General features: G+C 45.3%; 1 protein-coding gene across 4 annotated transcripts; it reads right to left on the bottom strand.

The window, feature by feature from the left end:
- Positions 1–3,763: 3,763 nt before the first annotated feature.
- ALG8 (ALG8 alpha-1,3-glucosyltransferase) lies at positions 3,764–18,083 on the bottom strand. Of its 4 annotated transcripts, none has more exons than XR_014563610.1 (13): positions 17,882–18,071; positions 13,796–13,874; positions 13,174–13,367; positions 12,739–12,848; positions 12,416–12,483; positions 12,135–12,261; positions 11,762–11,865; positions 10,897–11,017; positions 9,115–9,254; positions 7,952–8,091; positions 6,756–7,346; positions 5,110–5,638; positions 3,764–4,549 (listed from the first exon to the last, which is right to left on the bottom strand). XR_014563610.1 is itself a non-coding variant. In XM_083736861.1 (13 exons), the coding sequence occupies exons 3-13, from the start codon at positions 13,275–13,277 to the stop codon at positions 4,318–4,320; spliced, it is 1,317 nt and encodes a 438-aa protein (XP_083592987.1). In that variant the 5' UTR covers positions 13,278–13,367; positions 13,796–13,863; positions 17,882–18,083; the 3' UTR covers positions 3,764–4,317. The 4 variants fall into 4 exon arrangements, 3 of the variants coding, with proteins under 3 accessions (XP_083592987.1, XP_083592985.1, XP_083592986.1); XM_083736861.1 differs by having other exon boundaries at positions 5,110–5,182; positions 7,249–7,346; positions 13,796–13,863; positions 17,882–18,083; XM_083736859.1 differs by having other exon boundaries at positions 5,110–5,182; positions 7,249–7,346; positions 17,882–18,008.
- Between the last annotated feature and the right edge of the window lie 2,698 nt (positions 18,084–20,781).

Below are 20,781 nucleotides of genomic sequence, written 5' to 3'. Positions count from 1 at the left end.
TGGACCTGAAATCCAGGAAATCGCACCAGGCTTTCTTATACGACCTGAGAGTAGAAGGTTCTAGAGAGGCTAATACTCCCTTGATCACTTCGCATTTCCAATACTCCAGAGGTGGTCCGAGAAAGGTTCCGGCAGCTGCTGCGCCGAAGATGCTAAGTGGAAGCAGTTCATCTGACTCCTCATCCGTATCCCGCGATCTAGACTTCTCGTAAACGTGTTTCTTCTTGGAGCGTCTCTTCCCTGCCGGCTTATCTGTTGTGGTGGGCTGTTGCTTGTCTGATGCCTGAAGCTGCAACTCCTCACCATCAGAGATGTCAGACTCAGGAAGTTGAACCCCTGGTTGCAAGCTCTGAAGAAGACTAGAAGACTGAGACATAGACATGTTACTGGGTGGAGCAGAAGCCGACCGACCTGAAGCACGTGTTGCTGTTGACAAGGCGTGGGCCATTCGGGACCTCGCACGAGTCTGTGGAGGTTGATTAGCTGACAACGTAGCCTGCGTACTTGAGCTTGCGAATTGGGATTCGTTAAATAATGACGCAGATGTGCCAGGCAGCTCACCATCGAGGGATGGGGCATCAGGCGCCGTGCCAGGAATAAAACTAGGAGAAGGGGAGGACCTTGGCGAACGGTTAGCAATACGTTGTTCAAAATCATCTATAAAACACTTCAAAGCATTAAAGAATTGAGACATGGTTTTAGGATCAGAATCTTCCTTACGCGACTCCCGATTGCTTGAGATACGGCGCTTTGCCTTTGAAGTGGGGTTCTTGGCAGGAGCTTTCCTCTTTGGCGCCATTGGGAAACGGTTACAGTGCTAAACAACACTATATACAGCAAAATGCAGTAGTGTGAATTATACTTCTTGTCTCTTTTTTATTGATTGATCGATTGGATTTTGTTATTAATTTCTATTTAATGAATTTTTATTTTTTATTATATACCTTTTATTTATTATCACTTAAGGCTAGCCCTATAAGCCAGCTTTAAGGAAAAGGCAGCAAAACTATGCCAGCAACAACTAGACAAATTAGCTGTGAAAGCAAAACCAAATTATTGAGGCAAAATAACCGCTTTGAAAAACCCTGTAAAACTGGCAAATGTGCTGCAGCACACAACAGCCAGCTATCAGCAAGCCTTAATTAACTTAGTCCCAATCCCAATTTAAACACGACTAATGCAATAATTCTAGAACCCCTAGTTAATTTAAACTCAAAACCAAGTGAAATAAATTTGCAGCTGTTACTTAGCTCGGTGTTGTTTCAGGTAAACTTGCGGCTTTTAATAGAGCTCCAAGCCGCTAGAAAATAAACTGGAGCCAAAAGATTTGTACGTTAACCTTAAAATTAAAATGAACCAAGATCAATTGTAGCCAAATCAATTCAAAATAAAATGATCCAAAGGGAAACAAGACGTAAGCCCCCACCCAAGTTCAAGGCTCCGGTCCTATGACCGGCAGTGAAGCGATTAGGACTACTGGCAAGGCAACCGGAGGGCAATTAAACAATTTTGGATAACAAAGGACAAAATGCAGGAGCGAGTCAAACAAAAGGAGCCCCGATGAGATGTGGGGCAAAGGGCGCTGGAGGAAAAAGCACCCCCGTTCAGGCAATGCTCCTTGTTAATATGACCCGCAGACGGCTCCCCACAGCAACCCGCAGACGTAGAGGATGTTTGGAGGAAGAAGCCCCTTTGCTGAGGGAGAAATACCCTAGCAAATAAGAAACCGCGCCGGTAAGGCTGAAAGGGGGGGGGGGGGCTGAGAAAGAAAAGAGATGGGGGGTTTCGAAGCCCACCAGGATGAATGGAGCCAGCCAATATAAAACCCCAGAGGAACCTAGAGAGCCCGGCAAAGTAAAAAAGAAAACAGGCACGCTCTCTCTCCTCTGAAGGACAGGGGGAAGCCCCGGCAGGGGAAATCCCAACAAATGACGCAAGGGCTGGGTGGGTGTCCGTGTGGGGTAGGTGTGTTGATATGTATAGTATAGGTAGGTATTATATAGAGCAATGTAGGTATGTTTTATGTTAGGAAAATAAGGCGTGTTGTGTATGTGTTTTATATGTTAGGAAAATAAAAAAGGGGGTGGACACAAGGGGGGGCTGGGGGAAGCTAAAACAACGCACTAAGGTTGCGAAGGGCAAGCCCCGGCAGGGGAAAGCCCAACAAATTCCTTTTTCTTACTGTGCTCCAAACCTCCCAGACCCGGGCACAAACACCGCAGGAGCCTGGTCAGCCCTCCGCCCCGCACCCAAAGCAGCCTCCAAACCTCGAGGAGAAAAGAGAAGAGAGTTGCTGCTCTGATGAGGAATGGAGGAGAGCGCAGCTGGCGAGGAGGACGCAGCGATCTTGATCCGACGTCTCCAGGAAGCAGAATGAATGAGGCGCAGGGTTGCCGCGTGGCCGCTTGAATGCGGCTAGACTCCGCCCCCAAGCCAACCCTATTGGCTGGCTTGACCGTCAAGGCAGTCGGGAAAATGACGCAGGGGGCCGAATACGCTCCTGCTCTCTGGGAGGAGGAGAGGCTTTGCGTAACGTGGGAATCAGAAACTGCAGATTAACTGCAAATCAGTCGGTAGACCTCCAGATCGTTTCTCCTTTTGCCCTAGGAGCAGTTGTCGCAGGAAACCCCCCCCCCCCCATCATTCAGTTTGTACAAACTTCACACACACACACTACATGTTACGCTTCTGTTATAAATTCATAGAAAATCAACCATACATCGGATTTGCACTGTTCCACTTTTATTGTACTCCATGAAGGAAGGACTACGGAATGGGGGAGGTTTGATACAGGGCAGCCATTAATCCCTTGAGCATACCAGCACATACACAGGCGCTCTGCCCAGTTGCTATGCCAACCCTGATGGTCCTAGACAGAAGACCATCAAGGACACAACAAACTGCATATGTGAGTGGATTCAACACGGACTGCAACAAAGGAAGTGATTGGATCTTCCTTCAGGGGGCAGGAAACTGCAACTTCCCTTTTGTCTTCTGGAAGTGACTCATGGGGAGGGGCAGAAGGGGAACCTGCCAGGTGTCATGATACTCAGGTTACCTCCACAACCCCTCCCTTAACCCCTCCTGTTTTTGATGTAGTCATGATGTAGTTATAATGTATTTCTAGGGGTGTAGTTTGGGGGATTAGGAACTAATAAAAGTTGGGGTCTTCTTTTGTTCTGGGCTTCCCTTTTGCTTCATCTTGTTGTGGGTGGGAGTCCTGTCGCGACAGTATTCAATAAAGGCCAAGCCTACAGGCTGCTGTTTTGCTCCAAGTTATCCTGGTTGGTGTCTTTGTTTTTGTCCAAGGGAGCCCTCGGATTTTCCCGTTAACACAGTGAAACAGCTGAATTGTGATGAAGTTCTTGGGACCACAATAGTTTTCCCTCCATTACATTTGTTAGTTAATGGAAACATTGCAGGGGATTGGACTTAAGATTCTATGATCGTTGCTATTATAAAGGGTCACCATGCTTCTTTTGTACTTTCCAGCTCTAATTAAACTATCGCTCTCTGCACTTTTTGTGTTGCATTTCTCTATCACCCAAAGCTTTCATACCCCCCTGCAATTATATTACAGTACATGTATGCATATGTGTCTCTGTTATCTTATATCAGCACATGAAGGAAACTTGGGGGAGGGGAAAATCATTTTTATGCCAGGTTCAGACTTCCTGAGGCCCTCCAAGGACCACAGGCTGAGAACCCTTAGCTTCATGGGAACCCAAATATTGTACATAAAAAAGGCAACGCTACAACCATCTTTACAAAAGCAATTATGGTATATTTTATTCACACCTTTCACCCCGCGTTTGTAACGGATGGTGCAATCCTACCCATATCTACTCAGAAGCAAGTCCCACTGAATTCAGTGGAGCTTCTGCCCAGATAAGTGAGGTTAGGCATGCAGCCTAAGTTTATTGTCTGGAGGACAGTCTCATAATACATACAAGTAACCTTACACATTACATGCAAGGACAGACCCGTTAAACGTAACCAGTGATTGCTTCGGCTCAAAGTGAAAGTAAAAAAAGAAAGTCCAATTCCGTTTTTAAAAACCCTCCAATTAAGCATCCTTTTGTAAACAAGGCTTCTCCTGCAATTCTCTTTTCATGCCAGGAATCGCCCCTGCTTATTTAAGGGTATTTGCTCACTAATTTGTTGCTCCCAGATCCTTAAAGAAACAGCAGCTATTTCTGGAGCACCCCTGAATGAACAGCACATGGCACCATCTGTGGCAGGAGCCATCACCGTTTAGCATGATTTGGCAGCTATTCTGGAGGTATCGTTGTTGGCTCAGGTATGTTGTAACCATCGCTATTCTTTCTTTCGCCTGACAGCTGGTGGTCCCGCAAAGGCAGAGATGTACAGTTTGAGCCAAGCGTATGTGACACCTACAGAACAATATACAGAAGTGAGCAATAAAGGGAGGAAAGGGAATTTGACTATCCAGGTGGTGAAAGGCATCACAATTTCACACAAGATTTCCAGAGGTATCAACCCAATGAGGTAGATTGTTTCCAACCAATTAAGCAGAGGCCCTTCTTTTCTGCGGAGAGAGAGAAAGCAGAAAAAAGGATTTTAATATAATCACTTCACAAATTATCACTTTGAAATAGTTACTGATATCTAAAATCAACCCCTCTTTTGCAAAGCAGAGCAAGCATGTCTTATTCTGGAGGAAATATCTAAATTGGGGATTGAGAACCAGTGACCCTCCAAATATTTATGCTCCGCAGCTCCCATCATTCCAGACCATTGACTGATGAGCTGGGAGTCCAAAAACGCAACTAAAAGGCCACAGGTTCGCTATTCCCAGTCTAAATGCAAGAGCAGGCAAAGACTCGCTAGGATGACTGGGAACCCCAGTCTAAAATGTGAGCAGGTTGTGGGCCCCACCTCTCAAAGACAACCAAAAGATGAACTAAGGCTGGTGGCAGGTGATGGTACTCAAGAGACATTTGCAAGCCAAGCAAACCCTGATGGAAGCTCACCTTTGTGAAAACATTTAGGCTGTAATCCTAACCCTGCTTACCTGGGAGTAAGGGCCACTGAACCCAACAACTAACTCGTGGTTAGACAAGGTAAGATTGCGCAGTTGGTCATTACCTGAATATGGCCTTCAGTGAGGAGAAGCTATACACCGTGAAGAGCAGCATGAGCAAGATTTTAATAGGCAGTTCTGAAACACAACAAACAGTTGGCAGATGTTGTATATGGCCAAAACAATAAGGGGGGGGGAATACTCTTTGTATTTTGACGTTTATTTTGTTTAAGAAAGTGCATATACCACTTGATTAAAAAAAAATGGGGATGTGGGTGGCGCTGTGGGTTAAACCACAGAGCCTAGGAAGGTCGGTGGTTCGAATCCCCACGACGGGGTGAGCTCCTGTTGCTTGGTCCCTGCTCCTGCCAACCCAGCAGTTCGAAAGCACATCAAAGTGCAACTAGATAAATAGGTACCGCTCCAGCAGGAAGGTAAACAGCGTTTCCGTGCGCTGCTCTGGTTCGCCAGAAGCGGCTTAGTCATGCTGGCCACATGACCCGGAAGCTGTACGCCGGCTCCCTTGGCCAATAAAGCGAGATGAGTGCCACAACCCCAGAGTCGGTCACGACTGGACCTAATGGTCAGGAGTCCCTTTGAGGCATCTAATCATAAGCCTGCATTTTATCAGAGCTTATATATTTCGATCAGGGCCTGTATATTAAAAAGAGCTTAAAGATTTTCAAATGTTTCATGCCAGGCAGAAGACTAAAAAACCTTGGCAAGATGTTTTTCCCCCCAGACAAGGGGGCCCCCTGATTTATAGCAGAAAACAATTCTCAAAGTCGTAAAAAGGGAATTACAGGCTGAGAGCCAAGGTTACACTGACCCTACAAATTAAGGGTTGGTAAATAGTAAAATGAGCCATATCTTCTTCCTAAGGTTAAAAAGGCCAAGAGCAAATGGAAAAGAAAGCAACTGGCTTGGCTGGAGAAGATAGGTTTCTTCCTATCTTATTTTGAGGCTGGAAACTGTTCCTTCCTTTTTTACTTTGAGAAGATTTCTTTTCCTTTTAAAAGGTTATTTATGTATTAAATATATTGGCTTAAATGTAATTATGCAAAGGATTTAAGAAATGCTAAATTCTTATTTCATAGAGTCATATTGCAATAGGAGACCAGAGGGGCAAATGAGCCCAGCCTCCTGCCAGACAGGAGACGCCATCGAGCACTCCTGATATATGGTTGTCAGGCCTTTTGTTTAGACACCTCCAAATGAAGGAGATCTTTCAATGATGATGTGAACTCAAGATCCTTGAAGATAAAAAGTTAAGATTAACCATCTGTTTTGGAAGGCAATAGGGCAAGGAGGGCAAGAGGTGAGCTGGTAATTAAGATTCCTTGTTGAGACAAGTGTAAGATATATTACTACTTATTTGTCATTTATAGATATAAGAATATATAGCTCTTTGTGTCCCATAAAAGGACAGAAGGAAATGGGTGTATCTTTTGTGATTGATCCTAGCAAACAGCCAATAGGAATTTCAACCAGGCTGATTGGATAGAGGCAGCCACAGGAGGAGCAAGGGGGCTGGATTAAGGAGATATAAGTGCTGGCCAGAATGGCAGGAGGCCAGGCCAGAGCTTGGTAACCATATACCACTGTGCCTCTCATTTATTTGTCTGACAAATAAATTACTATTTTAATTTCTCTATTGCTGCGTTGAATATTTCATTCCAGCTAAGCGTTAACCACAAGCAGGGTGCTACACCTTTACCTTTACCTAAAATAAAAATACAACTCTCTAAGCAGTGTACAAAACGTTAGCAGCAGGCACATAGGAAGCTGCCTTGTACTGAGTCTGACCACTGCCCCATCTAGTTCAGTATTTCCTACAATGACTAGCAATGGCTCTTCGGGATTTCAGATAGGGTTCTTTCCCAGTCTTACCTGGAGAAGGCGAGGATTAAACCTGAGACCTTCTCCGTGCATAGTAGGATGCTCTTCCACTGAGCTAGATCACCTTCTGAGAAGAGGCACCTGCTGTTTCAGAAGTACTTACATTAAAAATAAGGCACTCCCCCACTAATCGGAGAACCCTTTTATTCAATTCAAAGGAGTTTTAGTCAATGAAAGGAAGCAGCCCTAAATGACGTATATTCTCGATGTGTCTACGGCCCTTCATGTACATCAGTAATATTTGAAAACGAATGTGTAAGCCAGGAAATATTTTAGGCAGGTGGTGAGACATAGAAGGTACTTACCTGGTGCTGTAAACAGTAGAGGAAAAAGGGAAAGATGTCCTGTAGTAGACAGAACCAGATAGGTGCCAGCGTCTCTGGATCTCTCCACAGCCAGCAAGCTAAAAACGCAAACCAAAAACAGGAGATTTTGGAAAGTAGCTGTTAAGCTGTTCAAAGAGATCGTTTTCTTCAAGGTCCTCCCTCACTGCTGCCACCATGCTCCCGGCAGAATGCTATGCATGTCTACCCAGACGTTTCACAGAGTTCAGCTCTGGTTAACCATGTGCAACAGGGGTGAGAAACTTGTAGCCTTCCCAAGGTTGTTGAATTAGTTCCCACCATGCTGGCTGGGGCTGAAGAGAATTGGGAGTCTACCTTTGCAGAAGTACCTGGGATCTTCCTGCAGCAGCAGGGGGAACAAGGAAGTCAAGTTCCAAAGCTGCTTCCTTGTTTTGCTCTTCAACTGTAAGAAGGTGCTTTATCCCTGACTTGTTTCTAAGATATCACAGAAACAGGCCCAAGATCCACAGGGAAGTCCTATGTAGCCATGGAATTTTTAAAGAGAAAATCAAATTAAGAAAACTACACTCCTTGGATTCCATTATGCCATTTGTGGTGTGATATTTGTAAGCCAACCTTCCCACAATCTTGCCCAGAAAGGGGTCCAAGTGTGAAGACTGGAAGTTATAAAAATGCAACCTGAACCCCTTTCCATCCCTCTTACCTCAGAGGGAGAATGGCGAGAAGGACTGCTTTCTCATGCACATGCCACCCAAACATGAAGGAGCTCAGCGCGCAGAGAACCAGGCATCGTAGAAAGCCTCTGGGCCCTTGGGGTTTAAACCAAAGACAGAAAACAGAGGGCTAGAAACAACAGGCAGAAAACAAAGCTTCAGTGGTGCATTTCAGCGCCGGGAACACAGGCTTATCATTCAGTGGGAGCTCAGCAGTTGCTAAGCTCTGCATTTTTACAGTGGTGCTTTGGTTGTCGAACTTAATCCGTTCAACCCCAGAACTGTTCGAAAACCAAGATGCAGCTTCCGATTGGCTGCAGAAGCTTCCAAAGTTCCAAGTTCAGCTTGGAAAACATTGGCAAAACTGAACACCTACTTCCAGGTTTGCAGCGTCTGGGAGCCGATTTGTTCAGGAGCCAAGCTGTTCGACAACCAAAGTACCACTGCATTATTCTGCTTTGCATTGCCAGAAAGTGTTAAAGTGCCTTTTTGAGATTCTAGGTACCATCTACATTACATGCCAGTTTAACTGACGTGGGTCCCAAGCCAAGGAACTCTGGGAATTGTAGTTTTGAGGATAATGCTGAGACAATTTTGTACCCTATACTTTTCAAGTGATGGGTGTGTCAGTGGTGCCACAACCATCTTTTAAAAAGCAGGGGTGGGGGAGGTGGAGAAAGGGTGACAAGCAGTGAAATTTAAGAGAATCTGTAAAAACAAAATCCAGAACACTGGAAGCTGACCTCATGTTTCAGATTTCAGTTAATGGTGGTTCTTGGGTCTGAGCATTTTGCCCCACCTAAGAAAATAAGAGCAGTTTGCTCCTGACTCTTTAAAAGCAGTCTAACACAGGTGTGTGTAGATTTGAAGCTTTCCCCATCCATGTACTTCTAACCCAGGAAAAGCTTCACCTGTTGAATTTTCACATGTCAGGCCACTGTTAAAGGCATAAAAGAAGTAAGCAAAACTAGTGGTCACTCTGTTTTTAAAGGCATAATAGACTGGCAGGGACCAGAGCGGGCTGAATAGTCAATGCAAGCAAGCTGGTGCTTTAACAGGGGAGCATTCATTTTAAATGGGGAGAAATTTATTGTGGGCTATGCTTGCAAGCAGATGAAGATGTGCTCAGAGGGGTAGAGTGATATGGATTTACCAGCATAGAGATGGCAGTACAGGTCAAAGTTGCCAATGGAGTCACTGAAGGAAGGACGGTATGTTGAAATTCCTGGACTAGCCCTCCAGTCATGGCAGCCTTGGGCATCTTTGCAGGGTCAAGGAATTTATATTTCAGACCTGGAAGTTATAATGAAGTTTGTAAGGACAGGCACATTGTCAGCCACACCATACCCACCCTAAATATATGTGGAAGCAAGTCCCACGGCTTGTTTCAAGACTTGTTTACATCCAGAGAAATTTTAAATTTTGTTTAAAGGTTTATAAGCCAGTTTTTGAGCAGATGCTCCAAAGTGTCTCATAGAACAAGTAAAAACCCAAAGCCGAATATAATATAAAATATAATTTAAAATATTATGTTTGTGCTAAAAAACAGAATTAAAACCAAAATAAAACCAACAGGTTTAACAGAGTCAGTTTATAATCGCAATCGCTATTACATAGGATGATAAAAATGTAGGGTTGTTAGGGACCCTGAAGATCATTTGCTCCAACCCCCTGCAATGCAGAATATGCAGCTGTTTAGGGATCTAACCTGCAACCTGGGCGTTATGTGTACCATGCTCTAACCAACTGCACTGAATGGGTTAAGTCTCAAGGAAAAAGTGGGTCTTCTAGGCCTATTTAAGGACTATGGGAAGAGGCTCGCTTAAGTTCAACAGGCACTGAATTCTACAGTTGTGGGACCACTGCTGAGTGTCCAGCAGCCTAATTGTCGTCATGTGCAAACAGTTTACTAAAAATGTCCTTTTAGACATAGCAAGATGTCTGAGGCACACACACATAAGCAACTCCACTTTAGTAAAGAGTAAGCTTCTGAGAAGATATTTTGGATGGTCCTCCTCTTGAGTGTGCACACACACTCATAAACGCTATCTCCAACTCCTCGGAAGATTCCATCAATGGTGCCTCCGAATTTTTTTTACACATCTCTTGGGAAGACAGGCGAACTAATGCCAGTGTAGTGGAAGAAGCAAAGATCACTAGTGCTGAAGCAATGATTCTTCAACATCAACTTCGTTGGACTGGTCATGTTGTTCGGGATGCCTGATTATCGTCTTCCAAAGCAGCTACTCTATTTCAAACTTAAAAATGGAAAGTGTAGTATGAGTGGTCAACAAAAGAGGTTTAAAGACTCTCTCAAGCAAAATCTAAAAAAATATAGTATAAACACCAACAACTGGGAAACACTGGCCTGCGAGTGCTTCATTTGGAGAATAGCCTTTACCAAAGGTGTCATGAGCTTTGAAAATGCTTGGACTCAGGACGAAAGGGAGAAACGTGCTAAGAGGAAGGCAGGCTTGGCAAACCCTCAACATGATCAACTCCCACTGTAGAACAACGTGTGGATCCAGAATTGGCCTCCACAGTCACCTACGAACACACCATTAAGACCATGTTCATGGAAGTCAATCTTACTCAGCTACGAGTGATCGCCAAAGAAGAAGAGTAAACACAGTGGTTTAGGAGACTATGAAGATGAAGAACTTGCATGGAAATCTCTCTGCTGCTGTCATATCTGATGACTGTCAAAGGCAAGAGATTGGACTGGACATCCCACTTACCCAACCCAGTTAAACAGTCCTCATGTTTATATATTCTTTTGCATACTTTCAAATGATTAATAATAAAATGTAAGGAGAGGAACTGCCACTGTGCTGGTCAGACACAGCAGGCTTCTCCTACTGAAGATTTCTAAAAGGGAACAAGAATCACCAAACAAGTATTTGCTATTAATACATGCAGGGTTAAGATACTCTACCAATAACGGAGAGCGCTTTGTCCAGGGCGTTGTACAGTGCCCAGAAGTTAGGAGCCCAGTATGCATGGCATAGGCCTCTTCTGAAAGGGAAGAGACGAGAGAGGACCTGAGGCAGCTGGCCCTAATGGAAGAAAAAGGAAGTTAGAAAGTAAACGTCAAAGATTTTTCACTTATATTAAGTAACACAACAATACATTTATGGCTGTGGCTTTATTGCTTTTACTGGTCATGCTGTTGCATTTTGTTAAAATAATTTTAAATGATTTCAAGCTGCTTTCAGAGCCTTTGGATAGAAAATCAGCTTATAAATCCAAGTAGAAATCACAGAGTAGCAGAGTTGGAAGGGACAACAAGGGTCAACCCCCTGCAAAGCAGGTATCTTTTTGTCCAATGTGGGGTTCAAACCCATGGTCCTGAGATTAAGAGTCTCATGCTCTACAGATTGAGCTATCCTGAGCTAATAGGCAAATCAAGAATGTTCCCCACACCCGATCAGCTTATAAAGCATATTATTCATACATATAGTAGCTACCCTTTGTACAGTGGTACCTCGGGTTGCAAACACCTTGGGTTACAAACATTTCGGGTTACAGACTCCGCTAACCTGGAAGTAGTACCTTGGGTTAAGAACTTTGCCCCAGGATGAGAACAGAAATTGTGTGGCGGAAGCAGGAGGCCCCATTAGCTAAAGTGGCACCTCAGGTTAAGAATGGTTTCAGGTTAAGAACGGACCTCCAGAACGAATTAAGTTCGTAACCAGAGGTACTACTGTACTCGCTTATGGGAACAATTAGTAAAAAATGTCTTGCATACAGTCATCACTCAGGAAGCAGGTGCATGTTTTAAAGAGGATCAGGGTCCTTACCCAAACAATAAATGGTCCCAGTGAAAGTGCAGAAACAAAGCAGACAATGAATCCCAGGGCAACTAAGCGAAGAAAACTGAAACTGCCCCATCGGAGGGATCCATCTGGAGAAAACGAAAATATTATGATTAAAACAAAAGGGTGTGTGTGAAAGAAACAAAAATGCTTTGGCAGTGTGTTTTAATTTCCTTCCAATTATAAAACAAGATCCTCCTCTGAGATAGTTAAATTATTGCCATAGATCAGTCTTTCCCAACCTGGTGCCCACCAGATACTGTGGACGAAAACCCCAGCCAATATGGCAGTCTTCTTTTTCACCTGGTAGTGTATCCAAACCCTGGTCGTTCCCTCTATGAAATCATCAATAACTTGCCTGAATTATTTGCAGTGAAGCAGTAGGACCGGAGGAGGTACACACCATATGCTGGGGCGACATAGAGGTTGATGTGCTTGAAGTGCAAGAGGACGGCAAAGAGAAAAGCCCCTTCCAAGTGCCTTTTCTGAAAGGGAGGGTGGGGAAACAGGGAAGAGAAAGGTCAGGTGGTTATTTGAAGGAACAAAGAATCCAAAGCCCACATGAACAGAATGTACACTTAAGAGCTGGATGAGACTTCTAGAACAGGAATTGGGCATGGCCGCCTCTTAATACACTACCTGGAATAGCCGTGCAATGGAAAGCAGCATGAATCCAAACAGAAAGCCATTGTACTGAAAATGAATGTCTGTGATTGAGTTAAGGACTAACGTCCACTTCAGAAAGACGCCCTAACCCAGGAAACATTTTAAACTTTAGTGCTTCAATTCAACTTCCATGTTGAATGACCAGTTGTAATTCTTACCGGTAGCAAATTTAGCAGTTCCAATTCTCATTAGAATTTGATAGGTATCTCCCCACTCACCCCAAACCCAACCAAATGTTGGTGTTTGGTTTAGGTTATCTGAACAGATTTCTTTTGACACCTGAGTTGGAAGGATACGGTCCACAATTAAGAGGCCAAAATTCCATAAGAGGAGAACTGAAAGGACAAGCTGAGGGTTCTCCAGAGGTTCCTTTGTACCTCTCTTCCCATTTACACATCTACAGCACCTGAGCAGAGGAGAAATAGAGAGACAAGACAAAATCCAAATCCCTTTGTTCTTCCATACACATTTCTTAATGATCGGGTGCAGTTTATAGGTTATGTTAACACTGTTTTCTCCTCCAAACAGGTTTTTTTTATTTTTTTTAAAAAATACTCCATCTATTCCATCTAAAATACTCCATCTATTCTACTCTTCAACACATTTACTGATTTCAACAAGAGGCAGGCTGAATGATTTCTTTCCAGATTCCAGTGGCTTATCTTCCCTTCTCCCGAAACACAAAACAGAAAGACTTCCTATTTAAAAACAATAAAGGGGCACCAACATACTCGCGAACTGCGTAGATGAAGAGCACATCTGTGAAGATGACCGAAAGCCTCTGGAAAAGAATGGTTGGGTAGCTGGAATAGTTCAGGTTCTGGATGACCAGCATCTCTTTGTCAAAGTATTTGGCAACATGTGAAAGCCCGTACTCAAACCATGCAAAGAAGGGAGGGTAGTCCAAGGTCCACTCAGAAGTTGCCTGTAAACATCGGGAAAGAACGCAAGTGAGAAGGCAGGTGTTAATCACTGGACAACCTTAAACTGTAGGCTAGTTCACATATGCACATTCAACGCCTGGCAAGTGCAACATCGTTTCGTGAACAGCCCATCACAAATCAAATGGTTTGCAGTCATTAGAGTGGCTTTAAAAAAAATGTGCAAAGGGGAACGATCTGGATCAGTTGGCTGTTCTAAACCAGACAGAGACCTTCACTTTTACTCTAGGAAGCCTGGAAAAACAGGCAAAAGACATTTCAATTGCCTGCACTGGAGGTCCATTCAGCTTCCAGTAACAAGGAAGGGATATCTGACGGCAGCCTTTAATCATCTGCAAAACTCCACAAGATGCTGCACCTCAGTGTTCTAAGAACCAAGCACACTTCTGGAAAGGCAGAAAGACACACTTACCTCATAATACCACTGAGAGACTGGTAAGCTATGGGTGATGGCTAGCCAGTTCCTATGCACTTCAAAATCTGTGGAATGACTACAAAAAGTTAGATATTAGTATCTGGATCATACCACATAGCTTTCTACTTTGTAAAAGGCAAAAGATTTATATGATCTGAAGAGAAACCAGAGCATTTCTACTTTGCATTTTCCAGTGCAATAGTAGGTAAATAAGAACCGATGAGGAACTCTCTGCTAGGTTGTTAACAAGAGACAAACTTTCAGCAGTTGTGCTCATGCATTAACATGTATGTCTATGCATCTCTGTAGGTATCTGTGCATGATAGTTTTCCTACGGTTGATTCTGTTTCCTAATTTCATGAGAAATTACTTCTGCCACATTTTAAATTTATGTTCCAGCAATTCAATTACTGCTACATCTACAACTCACATTCCCATTTATATGTAAATGTACACAGCAGTGGATGACCAAAAGGTAAGGAGGATTTTCAGAGCAGCACACAGGTGGGCTCACAGAGCAAACCGACAAAAAGGTGGACTGGGCTCATACACCATTAACACAGAATCATAGAAAGTTACGTAGAAGAGGACATTTTGATCCCTGGATGTCAGGACAAGCTGCAACTGCCAAAATTTGCAACATGTAGAGAGACAATGGAGTGCATCTCTGGGGGTGAAGTCAAACCGCTGCATTAGCAGCACTGAAGTTGCCTCCCAAGGGTACAAGCCTGGGCAGTATGTATAGAGGTCCTGAGCTGCTCAGATGACAACACATAGCCCTCTCGGCTGGGCTGCAAGAGTTGCCAAAAGGAGGCATACAAGGCACCATCGAACCATCTTAGGGATTGCACTCCAGATTTGTGTCAGGATTATGCCTTAGCCCTTTCATCTCCCGAATATATCCAGCAAGGCAGCAGAGATTTAGGATCTTTTCCTTGTACTTGGGCTACCTTCCCAGGTTGATGAGCCCCATCTGCCCCTCACTTCTCTCTACAGCACATGCAGAAACTGCCTTCTGGGCTGTTGGACCCACTATTAGTCTCCTCTGCTCAATACATTGGAGCTAATCCTTGCATGGAGGGGAACTACACCTGTAAATATCAGCTGCTGGGAACTGCAAGTGGGGAAGAGGGCTGTTGTGCTCACGACCAGTTTCAGGGCTTTCCAGCAGCATCTGTTTGGCCGCTATGAGAACAAAAAGCTGGAATACAGGAGACTTTGGTCTGACCTTGTGGGTTTTTCAAACGTACTTAATGTACAATTGGGCCAAAGCACCCAATCATAACAGCCTTCACTATGTGAGCTGTTTTCTTTTTCTTTCTTTTTCGTTAAACTTCCTATAAAACATAATTGCACTGATTACCAAAATATGCTCCGTGAAAATCTTGTTCTTAGTCTGACCACATCCTGCAATAGTCAACAGTAGAATTGGTGTCCATTTCCCCAGACACAGCAACATACTTTAGTGCTTTGACAAAACCTGCATCTCCTGCATTATTAAGCCTAATGGGCATTTACTGGAATTGATGCAGTGTTTTTTTCCATTTTATCACCTGGAAGCCCAGAGGGCTAACTAATATTCCTCCTCTTCAGTTAGAGCTGTATCCAATCCCTCATGTTCTTCATAAACTTGGTATTACTGCACTTCTGAGTTTGACTCTACTGCTAACTAGGGTATAATTTCTTGAAGATAGATAATTTGAAGGGGTCTCCGGCAGAGAATTAGAATAAAGATAGATAGATAGATAGATAGATAGATAGATAGGTAGATAGAAACAGGGAAAGAACAAAGGCCAGGGAGGAAACAAAGGCATTGAAAGAATGCTGTTATTTTAATCACACATACTTTGGGTTAAGGTAGGGATACCTAACAAGGTACCCACTATATGTTTCATGAACATAAGAAAAGCCTGTTGGATCAGGCCCATCTAGTCTAGCATCTGATTCTCAGTGTCCAAGCAGATGCCTGTAGAAAACCTGTAAGCAGGATGAAAGTACAAAAGCACCTTCCCCTCTTGTGACATCCAGCAATTGGTATTCAGAAGCCATTTACTGCCTCCCCAACTGTGGAGGCAGAGCACGGCCACCGCGGCTGGTAGCCACGGATAGTCATATGCTCTATGAATTTGTCTAAACCTCTATTAAAGTCATCCAAGTTGGTGGCCCATCCCTGCCTTTTGGTCTATAACTCTTTGCCTCGAGGGACAGCTCAGTTGGTAGATCATGAGACTCTGAATCTGAGGGTTGTGGGTTTGAGCCCCATGTTGGGTGAAAGATTCCTGCACTGCAGGGAACTGGCTTAGATGATCCTCATGGTCCCTTACAACTCTATAATTCTGTGATTTTGTGAACTCTCATTTTTCCCAGACAGCATGAGGTCACCATGTTGGCCATCCCTCCAATAAGGTATAGGGAATGGGGTGTGATCCAAAGAAAAAAAAGTGAGTTTTAAGGAAAACTTTTTCCACCCAAGGGCAGCATTTAAAATAGAGTGGGTTCTCTACTTGCTTGATTGCAAGCAAGCTGAAGTATACCTGATCGAAACAATTCCATATTCCTCCCGCCTACCTATGTCTTGAATTCCCTCCCCTTCCTGTGGGTCCATTGTGGGTCCTGTGGCCTGGGGTCCATTTTGTACAGTGGTGCCCCGCAAGACGAATGCCTCGCAAGACGAAAAACTCGCTAGACGAAAGGGTTTTCCGTTTTTCGAGGTGCTTCACAAGATGAATTTCCCTATGGGCTTGCTTCGCAAGACGAAAACGTCTTGCGAGTTCTTCCCCTTTTTCTAAGCCGCTAATAGTGCTAAGCCGCTAATAGCCGTGCTTCGCAAGACGAAAAAACCGCAAGACGAAGAGACTCGCAGAACGAATTAATTTCGTCTTGCGAGGCACCACTGTATTTACAATCCCCTCAGGGCAGAGACCTGTCAAACCTGTTCTTTGTAAAGCACACGTTTGCATGGGACTGCACTGATCGCTGTGCAATTCACACATATGTCTCCTAACCTTACACTTACTGGAGCTTTGCTTATGAAATGTATATTTTGTCGTCACTTAAAAGTTGCAGCGTAAGTTCTACAGAGTGACTCTCAGGTTTCCCACCCTCTTTTTTTGACATTACAGGAGGGTCAGAAGAATTAGGAATAACATTAAGAAGAGCCTACTGGATATAGTCCAGCATCCTGTTCTCACAGTGGTCAACTAGATGCCTGAGAAACCAGCGAACAGGATTTGAGCACAAAAGTGCTCTCCCTTCCTGCAAGTGGCATTCGGAAGCATTGCTGCCTCCGTGGAGGTAAAGCATAGCTGGCTAGTAGCCCTTTCCTCTTCCTTGACTTTGTCTAATCCTCTTTTAAATCTGTCTAGGGTGGTGGCCATTGCTGCCTCCTGGGGGAGCAAGTCCCATAGTTTGTCTATGTGCTGCATGAAGAATCACTTTCTTTCCTCTGCCCTGAATAATAATAATAATTCATTTATATGCCTGCTGCCCACCGGACTGGGTTTCCCCAGGGACTCTGGGAGGCTACCAACAAATTAAAACACAAGTAAGACATCAAACACTAAAAACTTCCCTGTACAACAGCCCGTGAGGCCCTTAATCTCAGGGTCGTGGCTTCCAGCGCCACCTCGGGCAAAATTTCCCTGCATTGCACGGGGTTGGACTGGATGACCCCTGGGGATCCCTTCCTCTGCCCACCTTCTCCGTGCCACGCATTCATTTCATAAGATATCAGTTACGGAGCGAGGTTTCTGAAGCGAGTGGGCCTCTGGCAGTTTTTGGACTACAACTCCCATCATCCCTAGCGAGCAGAACCAGCGGTCGGGGATGATGGGAGTTGTAGTCCAAAAACTGCCAGAGGCCCAAAGTCTGGGAAACGCTGCTGCAGAAGGAAGCCCTGCAGCGGGGAACCCAAGGCAAACTCGGAGAGAGAGAGAGAGAGGGACCAGGCAGCAGGAGGGCGGAGAGGCCCCTGCGAGGAACAGCCGCGTCCATCATGGCGGCGCCGGAAGCCCCCTCTCGCCCGCCCCTTCCCCGCCAGAAGAATGTGAGGGGGAATAATAATAACGAATCCGGGCTCCTTACTACGTGGGAATGAGGAGCAGCTTGAGTAGCGTGACCCCGAAGGCCAGAGCCGCGAACCAGCCGCCTGCACCTCCGCTCGCCGCCATCACGGCCCGCTTGCCTCAAAGGGCCGGCGGGCACTGCGCATGCGTGGGGGGTGGAGGCGAGCCGTTGCCGCGCCACAACGGTTTCAACCGCCTAGGCAGCATCCAGGCGCCTGCGCGGGAAGGCGGGGGGGCGGGAAAAGTACTGCGCCTGCGCGCTGGCTTTACTCGCGGCGTCCTGGCTCGCCACACCCCCTGCAGGCGGGAGTGTGTCAATGCAGCCGCCTCGACGCGGGCAAGGTTTCAATGCCGTTTGCAAATCGATTCTTTGCTTGTCCTGTGCAGTTGCTTCCAAGTCTAGTTCCTGTAGAATTCAGTGGGGCTTATTCCTGGCAGACTGTGATAGGGTTGCAGGCTTCTAAATTGTGCAGTAGTCCCAAGTCTAAATCCTGACCTTGTAGAATTTATTGGGCTGTTTTTATTTTGATTATATATATATAGAGAGAGAGAGATTTTTATGTTGATCTATTCTGTGAACCTAGGCTCTGTGGTTTAGACCACAGCGCCACCCGTGTCCCCATGGGGTGAGCTCCCGTTGCTCAGTCCCTGCTCCTGCCAACCTAGCAGTTCGAATGCACGTCAAAGTGCAAGTAGATAAATAGGTACCACTCCGGCGGGAAGGGAAACGGCGTTTCTGTGCGCTGCTGTGGTTCGCCAGAAGTGGCTTAGTCATGCTGGCCACATGACCCAGAAGCTGTACGCCGGCTCCCTTGGCCAATAAAGCAAGATGAGCGCCGCAACCCGAGAGTTGGCCACGACTGGACCTAACGGTCAGGGGTCCCTTTACCTTTACCTTTATTCTGTAAACCACCCACGTACAGTGGTAAGTGGTACCTCGGGTTACATATGCTTCAGGTTACAGACTCCGCTAACCCAGAAATATTACCTTGGGTTAAGAACTTTGCTTCAGGATGAGAACAGAAATCGTGCAGCGACGGCACAGCGGCAGCAGAAGACCCCATTAGCTAAAGTGGTGCTTCATGTTAAGAACAGTTTCAGGTTAAGAAGGGACCTCCAGAACGAATTAAGTTCTTAACTCAAGGTACCATTGTATAGGTACAGTATAGGTAAAGATCCAGTTAAGTCCAGTTGCAGACGACTCTGGGGTTGTGGCAATCATCTCACTTTACTGGCCAAGGGAGCCGGCATTTGCCTGCAGACAGTTTTTCTGGGTCATGTGGCCAGCATGACTAAGCCGTTTCTGGCGCAACGGAACACCGAAACCAGAGCAGCACACGGAAACGCCGTTTACCTTCCCGCCGCAGCGGTACCTATTTATCAACTTGCACTTTTTTGGCGTGCTTTCGAACTGTTAGGTTGGCAGGAGCTGTGACCTGGCAACGGGAGCTCACCCTGTCACGGGGATTCGAACCGCTGAGCTTCTGATCAACAAGCCCAAGAGGCTCAGTGTCTGGGTATAGGGCAGTACAGTTGTACCTTGTTTTGCAACCGGGATCCGTTCCAGAGCCCCGGCCGCTAGCCGAAAAGGATGCAGGAAAAAGCGCCGCGTCTGTGCACACGCGGAGTGGTTTGCGCTTTTGTGCATGCACAAAGCGCGGTTTAGCACTTCTGCACATGCGTGAGTGGTAAACCCAGAAGTAACCCGTTCTGGTATTCCGGGTTTGCCACAGACATTCGCCGGAACGGACGCTTGACGAGGTAGACGTTCGCGGAGGTATTACTGTATATAAATTCATTCAATAATAATAATAATAATTTGATGGGAGTTATTCCTGGCAGACAGTGTATCGGGTTAAACATGGGGTTGCAGGCTTTTACTATATGGATCTCACTGGTTTGGAACTGGAAGTGTTAAAGGAATTTGCAGCATGTTTACTCTTCAGTCCCACTGGACATATTCCTAAATTTAAATGAATAGTGTTGCCACCTTAATTTGTGTCGTGAAAAAGCTGTTTCTTGACTGGCAGAGCACAGCACTGGGGCACAGGAAGCTGTAATAACAGGAACGAATGAAACTTTCACACTTTGCATGCAGACCATAGAAAGGTAAAGGGATCCCTGACCGTTAGATCCAGTTGCGGGTGACCCTAGGGTTGCGGCGTGTACTCATCTCGTTTTACTGGCTGAGGGAGCCGGCGTACAGCTTCTGGGTCATGTGGCCAGCATGACTAAGCCGCTTCTGGTGAACCAGAGCAGCACATGGAAACGCCGTTTACCTTCCTGCTTGAGCGGTCCCTATTTATCTACTTACACTTTGACTTGCGTTCGAACTGCTAGGTTGGCAGGAGCAGGGACCGAGCAATGGGAGCTCACCCCATGGGGACATCGTGGGGATTTGAACCGCCAACCTTCTGATCGGCAAGCCATGGCTCTGTGGTTTAGACCACAGCACCACCCGCAGACCATAGCAAGCTGTTTTTGTTAGCACCTGTACAGCTCCATCCATTGAGAATGCTTGTGCTTTAATTCTTTTTTTTTGTATTCACGCTGAGGATTGATTTCAAGCTCATTGCATGAAGGACTGATAAATATAATAAACAAATAAATAGTAACGTGAGCTTGAAACCCCTCACAGCTTCATATGTGCTAGATAAATTATTGCTGTTATCGTTCTTCATTTTGCCAGAGCCGCTTGAATTCCACGCAAACCTAGGATCTGAAAATTGGTGCGAAACTTTGCACACCAGAAATATACAAAGTTGTCTCAACTGTCTAATGGGGAAGCACCCTGACAAATTTATTGTCTGTCTGAATGAGCAAGTCAGAAAGTGATTGGAACTGACACCCCATGATTTGAAGACTTATCCTGCAGGTGTTTAGCTTGCTTTCTCTTTTAACCTCACTGGTTTCATTTCA

This window comes from Podarcis gaigeae (genome assembly GCF_964106915.1).
Source record: "Podarcis gaigeae genome assembly, chromosome: 4".
Classification (NCBI taxonomy): domain Eukaryota; kingdom Metazoa; phylum Chordata; class Lepidosauria; order Squamata; family Lacertidae; genus Podarcis; species Podarcis gaigeae.
The sequence above is the reverse complement of the archived record's forward strand: the minus strand, read 5'-3'. Positions and strand labels throughout refer to the sequence as shown.

What these genes read in the sequence shown, in the direction of transcription:
- ALG8 (XM_083736859.1), bottom strand. Translation starts at nt 17,967, where the DNA reads ATGGCGGCGAGCGGAGGTGCAGGCGGCTGGTTCGCGGCTCTGGCCTTC. An exon ending in TCTCTCAGTGGTATTATGAG is followed by an intron (nt 13,368 to 13,795) that starts GTAAGTGTGTCT and finishes CGATGTTTACAG; the next exon opens with GCAACTTCTGAGTGGACCTT. An exon ending in TCACTGAAGGCCATATTCAG is followed by an intron (nt 4,550 to 5,109) that starts GTAATGACCAAC and finishes CTCTCTCCGCAG; the next exon opens with AAAAGAAGGGCCTCTGCTTA.